Genomic DNA, 15,959 nt, shown 5'->3' with positions numbered 1-15,959 from the left:
TCAAATAAGAGGACGCTTTATTCATCATCTAAAAATGCACAGCTCACTCTTTCCAAGTTAATAACATCCAGTACAGAGTTCTTCCAAAGTGCTAAAACTCGGGGTTAGTATTCTTCCAGGATGTTAGTATAATGTTTTTAGCTATGAGGAGTAGAGTAAGTAGTAATTTAGACTGTGGGTTACTAGCTTGGAGTGTAGATAATGTCTCCTAAGATTGCAACTAAAGGGTTGCGGGGAATATTGTATTTGTAAACTATTATAAATATGCCTAAATATTGTGGTCCAGTAATCCTGTAGCTTACTACAACACCATAACATATGGAAAAGAGTTCCTTTACCAGAGTCACATCTCCAGCACTTGTCATCCTGCTTCAAACCACATTTTAATAATCTAAGAGGAGAATCATGAATTCTAGTTACAATTTCATGATGAAGGGATCTTAATTTGGCATTGGGTGAAGAAAATGCAGTATTGTTATTGATCTTATTCCAGGGTAATGCAATTTTTGTTGTTCCTATCTCCCACTTTGACTTTAAACTAATAATACTGTATGACAAATTATCTTTAAATAATTTGTATAAAACTTAGATACAAACTGTGGAAATTCAACAGATTTGATAAAAACATTTTTGTCAGATTAGGACAGCGAAGTGGTGGGATTAGGTTGACTAAAGATTTTTTGATATGGTTGTAAATTCTAGTCCCTCCAATTGGAATATGACATCTATCCTTTAGAGAGCTCAAAGAAAGGAATACATCTTCTTCAAACAAATCGCCCACCTTACTGATCTGTGCATTAATCCAAGTGAGGTTAAATAAAGGCTTCTTTTTATGCAAAATGTTTGGGTTATTTCAGACTCACGAACTGAAATAAATTATTTTAACATCTTTTAAAAGAAGGGCTGATCTCTTAAAAATGTTGTGTGCAAATGTAAAGACAAAGTTATTCTTCAGAGCGGGTGGAAGGCCATGTAACAATAAGTCTTTTAAACTATAAGGGGAGGCAATATTTTCAGCAATTTTAACCCAAGTTGGGGGATTTCTTAATTTTACAAACCAGCCTCTAAGAGGTGTAAATTGATAAAATAAATAATGCCAGAAGGGATTGGGAATATTCACACCTCCTCTATTATGACCGTTACATAGTTTACTGATTTTAAACAGAAAATGTGTCTTTGATTTTTCCTTTACTGAAAATCTACTTAAATAATAGCGTGATTAAATGTAATTTTAAACCAAAACACCTTAAAGGCACATTATTTTAGTCTCAAGGTGTTTTTTTTTTCTATTAAAAGACAAGCTCCACAGCATGCAGCCAAGGTTTCCTGTGGCAAAAATGAGTTGTGGTTGGAAAACTGGTCGCTACTAACCAGAGATAAATTGGAGCACTGCCATAGAAAATGCAATTCAATTCAATAGAGTTAACAGTGAAACAGGATTGGTGTAATGTGGCCTGTGGTAAATGACCTTCACGTTTATTGACTGCTTTGTTTAGCATTTAAAGCTCCTTTTGTTGTTGCTTTTTTACAGTGTGACAGGGTGAGGATTACATCTAGTGAAGTCATTCGTCCTGCACAAAAGACAGTAAAACTGTTTATGTATTATAAACTCTTGCTGAGAAATTGAATTTGCCTCAATTCAAAGTAATCTTTTCAATGTCGGTATCAGATGAATAACATGTCTGTAACTAACTGGATGTTGACCCTCTGTTTGCTCCACACACTCAGTACGTGTGCTTATTGTTGATCAGAGAGACAGCACATTTATATTTTCTCCTGCTATTGTATCCCCTTTCGGGACTTTTGTAGAAGTGTTGGGGAATATTAATAGTATTTTCTGATATTCCCAGTGAATTAGGTTATATTGTATGGGTTGCCATGTGTAAAAATAAATAAATAAATAAAGTATTTTATTTCCAGATTTAACTTAAATCTTGTATTTTTTCCCCAGATTTATAGATGCTGTGAAAATAAATATATTTTTTAAATGTGTACATTGAGATATAACTTATAAATCTAATTACAAGATTTAACATTTAGCTAAATATTAAATATCTTAACTAGATTTAACAACTAGCTAAATGTTTAACTGGCCAGCTAAATCTGGAGTTTGTATGCAAATGAGCTCCGCCACTCTGTTTTCACGCAATTTGATTGGCTCTGTATTGCTGAGATTTAGCTGGCCAGTTAAATATTTAGGTAAATGTTAAATCTAGGTAAGAAATTTAAGGTTTAGTTAAATATCTAACTAAATGTTAAATCTTGTAAATCTATAATATAAATCTGAGGAAAAAATACAAGATTTAAGTTAAATCTGGAAAAAAGACGCATAACACTATATTTTTCAGACCCTGCTACTTATTCTTTAAAGTATATAGTGAGCCCTGCCTACAAGAAGAGTCAGAATACAGAAGCAATTTGCTCAGACCACAGGAAGTGCAAAGTGGTTGTTAACAGGAGCTGTCTAGGAACGGTACTGCAAATGTTTATTTGTTAAAAATGCAGTAAATAAACCTGTATCAGTTTATCTTATCCTCCTGTTTAATTCTAAGCATAACAGTATTAAGCACAGCTGCAATTTCAATCACCTGGTGATCTATCTGCCTGTCTGCAAATGTAACTCATTTAAAAATATCTTCACCTTAACTACTGCCAACTTATTCCTTGTGAGGAGGCAGAATTTATTTCAGCTGCTGTGTGAACTACTGCATTTAAGGGCTTGGATATCATCCTTGTGATTTTGCTTTCTGAGTCACAGTTACTAGGATAAAACGAAAGATGCATATTCTCAAAAGTTAATTGGATACTGTAGACAAGATGGTGGTAAAGTTTCCGCGAGATCCCCTTTTGAGAGTCCTTGCCAGCATTTGGCAGAAGTGCAGAGAAAGATGAATATTAAAAGTTGATTTTCTTTATTAAGTTTACACTGCTTGGGGTGGTTCTACAGAAAAAATTATCCCAACTCCCATAAAAACAGCCCAGGGAGCAGCTGTGCATGGCTGCCTTTCAAATACTCTCTCACATGGACATTTTTGTTCTCAGAAAAGACCATGGACTAGTCCGGATCAAAAGCCATGGGGGCCATACGCTAAGCCAAATTTTGGGGGCCACCTACTATACACGCTCACTCTTCAACAACAATGGTTTTTATTTTCCAAACCTGTGCATAGATCCCTTCTCCGGATCAAAGCATGTAAAATCTAGTTCAACAAAATAGGGAATAACTTTTCTGCATGTCCTTTACTTCTTTTTTTGTTTTAAACTTTCGGTTAGCTATAAAAAAAAGGATTAAGGGACAGAAAAAAACGCTATGTACATAAACTCTTCTTGCTGGCTGGAGACATCCACATTTGAATTTTCGCTCTCCTACCCTGCAAATTAACCATTACCTGTCTTTTTTTCTAAAATATTAAATGCATCCATCACGGGGTACCATGGCAAGGGACCCATGACCTGGTAAAAGCACAAATGCGTGGTGTGCAGGGTGAGTCATACAGCGTGAGTCATATAGCACGAGTCATACAGCATGAGTCATACAGTCAAAAAGCTCAGGTTTGTGTCCTGGCTGTGCGGAGTCATCGGTCTTCGCTGGGGATTCCAAAGAGAGTGTCGCATTGGCTCCCGTGGGTTAGGGAGGCAAAACCGTCAAGGACTGCTTCTCCTCGTCGGGCTACAGAGAACCATGCTAGCCAGGTGCCCAGTGAGCTGACAGCAGGCATACGCAAGGCTGGCCTCTGTCCTCCAGAGATTGGTAGCTCACTAACATTCACTCTAGCTCACAAATTATGGCATGGAAATTATAGCAGAAAACAAAAAAAAGCATTGCAAAGTTTGTTTGTTTTTTAATTGGTACTCAAAGACCAATACCTTTTCCAGATTAAATTTTTTTTTTAATAAATATAATATATATTTATTGATAAGATACAACATTATGACAAATGCAGTGTACACTATCCCTTTCTCATGTCATTATCCCATTGAACAGGCAAGCTATAAGTCCTGTGAGCAATTTTACTGAATTAAAAGATTAACATTGCAGTATGTCAAATATACACTTCTGATGTAGTTACACTTTACATGAATTACTACCCCTAGGTGGCTTTGTGTTCCCTGAGCTTTACTTCTTTGCTGCACGACAAGTGTAAATAATGTTGTTTATACAGATGTAAACATGCAATTATAAACCAAACAGTTCAGTTAAATATAAAGATATATTTTACTTATATTCTGAACCACTTTTAAAACAGTACTAATTGTTCACTCACTAACCAGAAAGCCTCTTGGGTTCCTTGGTATAATTCATGCACATTGAGAGTCCATGAGATACTTAGCACACTGGTTTTACTAGGGATTTAATCAGGTTGATCATAGAAGCCCAATTGCAAGAGTTCACTATGTTAACGCTTTTAGTTAAAAGGTACTGTGCTCCTCAACATACTTTGTTTCACAATAACTCCAAGAGGTAAAAAAAAAGGGGTTTTTTTTGTTTTTTATATCCAGAATTTTTTTAATGGCCTGTCCGATTTCAGTGCTGTCTTTATCACCACACAAATCCTCCTCACCGTCTAACTGTACCCTATTGATTAGCAAAAGAACACAGCACAATACAGCACAACAGTCCTAAATTAGTACAGAACACAATCATGTGACTTGTTCTCACGTTTCGCACTATCTTGAATGTGACACACATACACGAGCACACACACACACACACAGACACACACACACACACACACACGTACACACACAAACAATATATAAGAAAACATTAGTAAGCACATGTTTTTTCAGCCTTTCTCTCTTTATTTGTATCCCATTCATGAGGGTGCATCCTTGTACAAACTGGTTGAGTTAAACTACAAATGAGACTGTTGATACTGAGAGTTGCCATATCCTCTTTCAAAACATTACTGTCTTCAGGAAGGATAGAAAAACACTCAATCACATTATCAACTGAAAAGCTTATGTTGATATTAAAACAAAAATGTGAGTTAACTGAAGCTCCCAACAGACCACAGTTGAAACAAAACAGTATGTCTTGCTAATATACTGTATAGATAGGCGACGCGTGTAAGAGGCTTGGGGAGGCTAAGCCTCACCAAAATAAATTGCCCAAACCCTTACAAGAAATTGTTTTAACCAACACAAAAAATATTTGTGAGATCCTTTTATTTTTCCCGCAAGCATGCAAAGCAGGTCTAACGAACTTTTCCTACTGTGCAACTGCCAGACCACTTGGGCAGCTGGGATATCAAAATCAACACTGTAGTACAGATTCATGATTTAATTGGTTGGTTTATGTCCATTCTTCCCACCAATCTGAGCCCCCATACTGCTGCAGGAGGCAGCCAACGAAAACTCTTGAATCCTTTTCGCTCATTTTCTTGTCTGGAACATCCTCTTCACAATTTCTACAATTATTCGAACTGCTGTTATCTACAAAAACAGCTTGATCTGAATCTGATTTTACAGAACTTGTGGCAAAATATTTTCGTACCATTCTGTTTGTTTTCACGAGCCACTGTTTTATGATAATTTGATAACTGTGACGCTACAGTCAGAACCTACTTCCTTTGACTGAACAAATGCCATCTTTCAGAACAATGTGTTGCCAGATTACGAATGTTTCTGAATTTTTTTCTTTAATTTTTTTCCAGTCCACTCCATTTTCAGTGAAAGCGGGGTCTTTTGCACTTCTTTAAAAGTGTCTGCAAGGAAAGCAGAAAACAGCATCTGCCTGTTTACTGTACTCTAAATATGAAAATGTATTTTAATATTCTGATGAAAATGAATGGTTTTGCTTACCAAGGAGAGTTTTCAGATACAGAGGTAAACAAGGCTGGTCCTGTTGCAGTATCACCAAGGTCCAAAATACAGGATTTAGTTGGGCATTTCAATGTTATTCAAGGAGACAATGCTTGTCTGGTCTGACGTCCATTCTTCCACCAATCTGAGCCCCATATGGATATTCGAAAATATACCTTATGAAATAAGTCTAATGCCCCTTGATTATAAGTATGACAGTAAGTGTGTGTTTAGAAGCTTAATAGTCAGTATTAATAACTGATTTAAATTGGTGTGGGTACTGTAGGACTGCAGAACAGGTTACTGGATTTAAAGGTTTTTTTAAAAATAGTGTAGCGTGTTAGCATAACATGTTTTAAAATACAAGCTAGTGCTATGTTAAACATCATTTATTTGGACGCTTAATTTGGAAAAAATAAACAATGTCAAACATACCGTATGTGTAGCATCCCTGAGGTCCCCTGAGGTTTTGAGGTCTCTTTTGTGCTATAAACTATTATACAGTACAAGTTCTCAAAAAGAGAATGAATCCAGTTTACAGCTTTTATTTGTGTCCATCAGCCTGACTATTTTTCAAACTCAACACAATGAATGTTAGTATTCAGACTCAGTACTAACATAGTAATAGAAACAAAAATATAATGTCTGTATCTTACTTGTACGTCGTTGGGTTCAATAAATGCAGGGGAAAAAGTGTGGAATAGCCTCCACAAACGAGACTCACGTGCTGCTTATACTGAATAGGAAGTACTGTAGTCCTTCGAATTTAAGACTCTCTTTTTGAACCATTTTTTGCTTCTCAAAAATAGCCTGCGTCTTAAATGCGAGTACAGTATAGTGATGCGTGTATTAAAAATCGCCAACAAAAGACGTGACTATCCGAGTACACCAACAGCAACGTGACTGACTGCTGTGGAAAGATGAACAAAACATTCCCGCCTGATCTTGAATCATCCATGACACACAGGTACCCATTTTCAAAGAAGCATCATTAGCTTCCTGAGGAATTCCAAGAGAAGATTTTAGAATTTGAGCATTTCAAACAAACAGTACCAGCTTGGACAGATCAGAAATGCATATTTTTCACCAGGCCAAGCGATACCACAGTTCACAAATTGGGAGAAAAAGAGGTGCGAGTAATCACGACTGGAAATGAGAAGCAGCACATAACTGTAAGGCTCTGTGTGACAGCAGATGGCTGCAAACTGCCTCCATATGCGGAAATGAGGTTGTATCTTTGTAAATGCAGATTTATTTGTTTTATTTTTTCCTTAAATTGAGAGTCGGATATTTGAGCCATGTCTTAAATTTTAAGGAATATGGTACATATGGTGGGTGTATGGATAAGGTGTCATTTCATATGTTTGTTATCATATGCACAAGATTCAGGGCTCATGAATGATAGAACTACAGTAATGGCTTGCTAATCCGAACCACGCAATACATAATACTAACAGCAGCTGTATAACGTTAATTGTTCACTCAGGTGGATTTAGATATTACTGCGAACAGTGAGCTGGACATGTGTAGCACAGAGCGGGTCATCAGTGAAAGGTCAAATGCATGACTACCAAAAACATTAAACAGAGACTAGAAACTGAATGAAAGAAGACATTTGCTGTGATAGAGGTCTGTCCAATTTTTCACCCTTGTCCCCATGACATGGGTTCAGCAACAAGAGACTGGGACAGTATCAATCAGCCTGTTATATTGGCAGGTGAATCACCATTCTCCCTGTATCAAAGATGTGCCCTTCCACAGGATTCACGTCTCACAGTTGAAAATAGGGCAGTTGAAATAGGGTAAAATACACTCTTATGCCCATCAGTATACATGTTTATTAAAATACTACATTATACACAAAGGCTACCTATTATTAAAAGACATTAACGAAGAACTAGCTACTAACCCTCACAAATATTGGCAAACTAACAGTTAACCTTACCATCCTATTAACTATTCTGGTATACTCTTGAAGAATCCAACATTCACTAACATTCATCAGATCAGTTTACTTTCCCCTTTTCTTCATTTTAACACTTTCATACATATCACTATGACAGCGCACATAAGGGAGTGCAGGGTGTCAAACAAGAGTAGAGATGATGATGTGTGACAATGATAAAATATCTTGTAACTGGTATTTTATGGAAGGAGATGAATCAATCAATGTCTAACAGCAGGGAACATGCAGGAACCAGGGAGTAAACCATCATTAGTTATCTACTGTATCTCCTCAACAGCAGTAACCCTACAATACATGTTTATTACCAAGATAAGTTGTTTGAGAAGACACATGGCAGCAAAAGTTTGTGTACAAGTCAATATAATAAGCTTTTAGGTTGGTGGGGAGGTTTTGAGACAAGCATGATCCAGTGGAATTATCTTCCGTCAACCTTGATTGGGGTACGTGCCACCAGTGATGCACTGTAATCAGAGAACAAAACATACAAAAAATTGTACAAAAATTAAAATAAGCCCTACATTATATGTTATTCTGTAGTCTTCTGGAGGGGGTTACCATTCAGCTACACCTGAATGTAGAGATGAGCTGTCGCCTAGGCAAGCGTCTATTGTGTCAAAATGAAATTGTCATTTAGTTTGTATGCCATACGAATCAATGTCAGCTGCACCCACAAGCCTAATGAGTTCAGAGTGGGAAAACTTGGTGCATGCTGCTGTCAATATTCCAGAAACGTATTTCTGTTCAAAGACTGTAATAACCCAAGGCTGTTGGCATAGTGTCTTTGGCTTCGATATATAGAAGTGTTTAACAAAAACAAGAGCAACTGTTTGAATGTCTACTGGCTAAATGCAGTTTATTAGAGTTTTCACAAGACAGCACCAGCTGTCAAGTGCAGCCCTATTCATACAGAATTATTGTAACACTGAACCACTGGACACTAGCCAATTCAAATCGGCCCCAAGATAGAGAAAGTGTTGGCTGCTGAACTACAAACCATCAAGCTAGATGTCAGTAACTTAGAAACAAATCTGCACAATTTCATTGAGGAATTCTATTTATCACCAGTAACACAGTTCAAGTTTTCAGAATATTTGAAAATTTGACAAATGTTTACTTAAATTATTTAGATAGATTATTTCATCCAATTCCAGTTCTAAGGTTGTATGAATGCAAACATCTTAATGGTAAAAAAAAATAAAACAAAATACTATAAACCTAACTCAAAAAACATCCAACATCTACACTGATGCATTTATATAGAACTTTCTTTTTAGCATAATCAACAGTCAACACAAATGAAATACAATTTCACTAATGGTAATGCATGTGTAACCATTTGCAAGCTTAATTTAAAGCTGACTGCAGACTTTCTTCTTCTCTCTTCTAATGACCAGCCCCCCAACCAAAAAATGTTTATTGCTTTTTAGTTTTTTGTTATGGAGGGCGACCAACATATTTGTTACTAAGACATTAATTGTACCCCTTTAAATCACAAAAATCTACACAAAGGCTAACACACACTACACATTGTAACACAGTTGTACAGTATACAGTATTGGCAGAACGACAGGGTTTACTGATTGGTGAGCTCGCATTAACATGCTAGTATCTCCAGAGATAGCCATCCATTGTATTTACTTCAGACCAATTACTGTTTATTTATGACCGGTCTCTATACACATTTGCTAAGTGATTAATGGAAGTTAAATTACTCCTATGTAAGAGAAAAAGACATCAGTATTTAACAATATTGCAATAGGGGAGAATATTTTATAAATAAGTACTGTAAGTAAATAAACAATACAAATAAATCAATATTTTGTTTCTACAATGACAATGTAAAATTGCTCTGTCAGATTAGTCATTGGTAACATGCTACCGCATTGGTAACATTGGCTATCTGTACAACAAAAACAGAGGTACAGTAGCCTCCTATGATAGCAGTGCTATTATTCCTGAAAAAAATCCACTAGACCCTGTCCTTATTTATTCTGACCTGGGTCACCGCAACAGTGGATGTCATTCTTTTTGGTAACTGAGGAGGGGCTATAATAATATTTTGGACGCCACGCATAAAGAACTGTACTGTGAATTAAACATACCTTATATTAAAAATGGTGTTTCAAACAGCTTTTTTTAAGATTTTGGAATGATATTACACAAACATTCTAATTGTTCTCTACCTAATCGTGGTCATCCAGGTTTACAGCAAATGTGACTGCGATGTTCTACTTGTCATCTTTGCATTTCTTTTCCGTGGGTAGTTAAATGTCTCCCTTAAGATTCCCTATTAGCACAAGAGATTTGTACTGTGCATGCTAAAGTTGTGCCGATAGGCCAGTGAAGTTATTCTTAACAATGTACCATTAATATATGGTTACCCCTCCTCACACAGCAATGCGACCATCCGTATAAGTAGCGTCATTGTATTATTATTATTATTATTATTATTATTATTATTATTATTATTATTATTATTATTATTATTATTAATTAGTCATTTAGCAGACACTTTTATCCAAAGCAACTTAGGGGGGGAACTATGCATCAAGAACTGCTGCTGCAGAATCACTTTCAATAGGACCTTGTTTATTACATCTCTTCCGAAGCACTGCAATATGAACTTCACGTTAAGACAAAATGTGTCTGGTAAAAGATTTACGATTCTTAACTCCAAATCAATTCAATTCTCAAAGAAAGGTTACAACTACTACAATTATTAGAAGCACTTTTATATTAAAATTGTGAAAACACCGAGAATGGAAATGTACCTCTGTGCACTTTCCCTGGACGGATTTTAATTTTTTTTACCCCCAGTGTGCCAGACTTGGAATGCGCAGTACCGAGCGATGACGGTATGATGACATCAAAATTCTAGAAATGGACCCTTCTATTCTGAGTCATTGTAAACGTATGTTAGAGGCTTAACAGGTTCTCTGTTGCACTTTTGTTGTTGTTCAGACAGTTCTTTTGACACACATGTATGTAAACGACGTTTTAAGTGAAACTATAATTATATCAATCCTGCCCTGTACTTCTGTGTTAAGAGAAAAAAATCCATATTAATATTATAAAAAAAACAACCCCAAAGTGCCCAATACATTTACTCTGCCAACTCAGTTCTGCTCCCACTAATTAAGAAATAGGATAATAATAGTCTGGATGTTTCTGTGAGATATGATTAAATTAAGTGTTTCAGTTTAGTCTAGATACAGACAAAGAACAAGCTATAAAGCATAGCCATAAAAACGATACACTTCAATACAAATAAAATGAGGTCTGTTATACATCTCAAATTAATATTTAATGCACTGTTTGATCACATCAAGTTTGACCTTCAGCCTCAATATATTCTGTAGACAGAATCAGATTCCTAACGAATATCTGTTAAATGCACATGTTGTCTCAGGGGTAGTTTTAGGCAGATATGTCAAAGGTAGTTTTGTTCTCGAAAGCAGATCATAAAAAGATCATACAGACACTTTTACATTAGCATCAGATATCTGGCAACACCCAATATTTTCCTAAACCATTAAAGTTGAAGGAAAAAAAAAACAACATAGAAATCACACCTTGTTCAGGCTTGCTCAGAGACTGCCAAGCATTTGGGTGATTAAGTAAGTGATAAATAACTCCAGACTGTGCTTTCTAAATTAGTCTCAACTCACATTCTCTTGATTGCATACCTGGGCGGCATGCATCATTGCAGACTTTTTCAGCAACATTTTTTTTTTCTTATGCTTAGGTGGCAACCCATAATATTAATTCCTGACAACCTTCAATTACTACTTTGGGTGGCTGTGCAAAGCAACCAGAGAAGATAGCTAGTTGTTGCTAATTACAAGTTATTAACTGTCTACAGGCATTATATAATATAAGGCAAACAATCTTTTTTTTTTTTTTTTTATCTCCTCCTGCAAATGTTTCAGTGATTTAGGTCAATCCAAATATTGGAGACATAACATGAAGTACACACACCTGTTTTCCGTCTTGTTTTGTAATTAAAAGATATTATAAACCTCATGGATCATCTCATCCAATCAGATTCTGAGTAGAGCTGTCATTAGCCCACAGGCAGATGCCTAAAAGCAAACAGAATTTGAAATTTTGAGACAATTTAAACAGCAGCTCAAATTCAATACAGCCAAAGTGATCTTGACCAAAAACAACCTGTTTAAATAATTAATACAATTTATATAGATATATATATATATAATAATATATATATATATATATATATATATATATCTATATATATATATAGTTTAATTTAAAAAATGGTTTTCTAAAAAGTGTAGTACTTCTTTAAATCAGTTGAATAATGAAGTGGCAGAAAACTGGGTGACAGGGCCTCATTTACGAAAGGACACTAAATGTGGAGTTATCACACATGTAAAGTAGTTAGCTAACATGCGCGATAAATCAAAATGTATTGCCCCATTTACTAACAGAGACTTACCCATAACCATCGTGCTATCAAAAGCCCCAGCAGTCCAGGCGTGTCTTTTGGTCAGTAGCTTATTGTGAATGTGGAGGTGGCTTACACCAAAAATGAGCGATCAGCAGGGGACTGGCAGAGGCAACGTAAAGTGAAACTGCACTGCTTACCTTTTGATTTTAACATGTATTTTAACAAGTATTGTCTGACGTAAAATAAATAAATAAATAAATAAAACTTTTTTCCCTTCACCTTTAATGCATACGGCACTCCTACTAGTTTCTAAAATTGCATTATACTGTATCGTTTTGGAATTATTCTTTAAAACGGCCCGCCTCTTTAATATAACACACATAACAACATGCAATCTGCATTATATAAGTGACATTCCCATTAAGCCAATCACAGCTCATAGTAAAATAGCCAATCAAATAGCATGCAGGATCCATTTTCTCACGCACACAGCACACATAATTTTGATTACGATAGCGAAGCAATGGCTTGTTTAAGCTGTTTATTTTACTTTGTGTAAAATTTAAAATCGGTAGCAAAAAAAGTAGCTGGCGATGTCATGGAAGCGAAAGCTGGAGGCGGAACACAGAAGATTCCATAGCCAGATGATTATTGTTCAATGAATAATTATGACGGCAGTGCAGCGGTTGCAGTTGTGAAAGATTATAACATACAACGTCATTACGACACGTTGCACAAACCAAAGTATTTTGAGTTTACTGGAAATGAAAGAAGCTGTGGATGCCATGAACAACACAACCACAGGAAATTATTTTTCTTTAAACTTCAAGAAGCCATGGAAAGTGCAGAATTACCTTGGTAGATTAACTGAGAATACAACAGAGGGTGCACCATATATGAGTGGACTGGTTAGCAGAGTGCTGGAAAAAAATTAAAGAAAGAAATGTACCAATTTTCTTACACTGGATTCTGCATCAACAGGCATTATGTGGAAAAGTTGCAGAATTAGAACACGTAATGAGTATTGTTATCAAGTGCCAAAAACTCTCAAAAAGAGAGTTTTCATGAAAAATTGTGTTCAGAACTTTGTTTATTAATTTATTAATAATGTGACATTCCTTGCAAGCAGTTTCTCTTCATTTGTCAGTTTTGTCCTGATTGCTGCATTTACTTCCTTTGCTTCGCATGCAAAAAAAAGCATAAAAGTACAGCTTACAACAGTGATTACTGTGTGCTCACATTCTAATAGGGAGACTAAATGTGGCTAACGCATGTTAATCCACCTCCCTGAGTTACCTAGATGCTTTTAGGCATCATTTTGAAATATGAGTTATTATCTGGATTTTTTTTTTTTTTTTTTTAATTTGATGTTCATTCAGATTTTACATAATTCTTCATTTCATGCATTGTGGTTTGCTAGGGTTAGAACGGCAGTTAGTTAATCTTTGGTTTGATTTTTTCTAGCTCATCAAAACCTTATTCTTTATGAAGATATATTAGGAAATTAGACAATATGTTAGTAAACGTTAAACTTTCATCTGAAACAACGCCCACACCTCATTCCTTACAGCAAAGAACATTTTGGAAAGCATTTGAGTGTTTTTATTTTGTATTCAATCCTCTTGCTTTGACAGTTTCTACACAAAAACTGTTTGTGTCATTGGTTCCTATTTGTTTATGCCATTCATTTGTTATTGGCACATAAAATGGCAGACAGTACAATTGTGTCAGTAAAGTATGCTCTTAAAAATGTGTTAAAAAATGGAAATGCTCTATGACTTAGAAAATGTGTCTTTCAATATACACCTGCTTTTGCATCTATCAGATAATTGCAGAGATTGGGATCCAGCATTATGTATATCTGCATTTCATTCTGAAGGTAATAACAGAGTACTTTTTCATTTATTTAGTATGTCCCTTATCAGATTTGCAGTGCATATTTTATTAATAGTCTAGAAAGCAGACAAGTGTATGTATGAAGCCTCTGTGAATATTCTAAGAGCATTCTATAGGATACTTCCAGATTTTAAATTGGATCCAACTATCACAGGTCATCCAATCATGCCCCTGGGGAGTGGTTTAACAATGGTGTGTCTGTCATTCATCAACTAGCTGTAGAACATGCTTCCAATACAATCTTAATAAATAAAATGGGTGAATATTTTGCCCCCTGTTGTTAATCACATGTTGTATCATTCTATGAACTACACTAGAGCCACCAAGAGAATGAACCATGCAGGTCAGTTAGAGAATGGGAGATTTGTTGACATAATGTCCTGGGTCAAGGTAAAACTTGACTGTAAATGCAATTCCCGAAGCAACTGTGCTTGTGTTTCTTCATACATGTACAAATTCTGACCAGTAAGTGCTCTGCAGTTCGTGATCGTGAACTTGCTATAGGGTGTGGATTTTTATATGAGGTAGAAGAAGGTGCAGAGGTGTTTGTGTGATGGATTTTTATGAGGTAGAAGAAGGTGCAGAGGTATACTAAGATACTAAGATATCCTATAGTATTATTATAAAATACTATACATTACTATAATATTACTATAAAGTACTACAATATACAATGGTACTACTATGATGTAATATAGTATACTATGAAGTAATATAGTATTACTAGAAAGTACTACAGTACAAATATAATGGATACAGTAGTACTATAAAGTACTGTAGTATACTATAGTACTTTTTGGTAAGGGAGCAAAGGAGTAACCACCAGAGAACATAAACAAAAACAAACAATATATGGTACAACATGTATTTAGATAAAAACAAGCATTACATGAAATACCAGCGCAGGTATTTGAAACATGACATCAAGACATATCACACATCATTACCCCGTGAAATATCCCATTCAGAAGGACGCTGAAGTGAGCGTGACAATGAATGCATTTATGTTGGTTATTAATGAAAACAGTTTTAAGCTTTATTTCCTTGTTTATACACCTGCCATACTGGCCACTACATACTGCATTCCATGTGAGATCTTCAACTTCCGCTAGACAGACGCTATGTGACAACAGCTCCAGGCTCCATTAATACTCTATTGATGAATTTTGCAAATATCAGGACATTTTGCACTTCATTTGTTACCCAAAGCTGGAAGGATTATTGGACAGAAGTTTGTATTCCAACAGGACCCTAAGCATTCTGCGAAGTCTACAAAGGAATGTCTGAAAAAAGGAAGATTCCAGTTATGGATTGTCCATCTCAGTCCCCAGACTTGAATCCCATTGAGATGTTGTGGATTGACTTGAAGCCCGCTGTGGCAAAAAGGAAACCAAAGTAGATTGCAGAACTCAAAGCTGTTGAGGAATGGGCAAAAATCTCCAGAAAAATGCCAGGAACTGGTTTCAAAATACAAAAAAAAAAAAAAAAATTGATGTAAGAGAAGCAAAGCATGGGCACTCAAAATACTAATGTAAGGGTGCCCAAATACTTTGTCAAAGTATAAAATGAGTTTGTGCATGTTATTTTTCATTTCATGCATGTTATGTAATGATTTGTTGTTTTATTATAAACCTGAATCACTAATTTATATCTTTCAATAGAACAATTAGAAATAACTATCTTTGTGGTTTTTCTCAATTTTAAACTGCCAAAATACTTTTGTCTGTGACTGCATAACAAAGACTGGTGATGTGATAAGATGTAGAGCTATGGTGTTAGCTTAAAATAAATCATTATGTTAATCAACAAACTTCTATTTCTCATCGGCAAAACCTTCTGTTGGACCAAACTGAGTCCCATTGTCTGCAAAAAGTATCATCA

At 35.6% G+C, this 15,959-nt stretch overlaps 1 protein-coding gene across 2 annotated transcripts in view; it reads right to left on the bottom strand.

Moving 5' to 3' along the window:
* LOC121315587 (GRB2-associated and regulator of MAPK protein 2-like) overlaps positions 1 to 15,959 on the bottom strand; it is a 54,632-nt gene that overhangs the window by 32,257 nt on the left and 6,416 nt on the right. Inside the window, exon 2 of one of the 2 annotated variants that reach the window (XM_041249815.1) lies at positions 11,750 to 11,853. The exons of the other annotated variant lie outside the window; for it this stretch is intronic. Within the exon in view, the coding sequence (XP_041105749.1) occupies positions 11,750 to 11,795 (46 nt within the window). The 5' untranslated portion in view covers positions 11,796 to 11,853. The remainder of the gene's footprint in view (positions 1 to 11,749; positions 11,854 to 15,959) is intronic. 2 annotated transcript variants of the gene reach the window in all.

The sequence above is a fragment of the Polyodon spathula genome, chromosome 5 (assembly GCF_017654505.1).
Source record: "Polyodon spathula isolate WHYD16114869_AA chromosome 5, ASM1765450v1, whole genome shotgun sequence".
In the NCBI taxonomy this organism is placed as follows: Eukaryota; Metazoa; Chordata; class Actinopteri; order Acipenseriformes; family Polyodontidae; genus Polyodon; species Polyodon spathula.
Note: the sequence above shows the minus strand (reverse complement) of the source record. Positions and strands in the feature narration are given on the sequence as shown.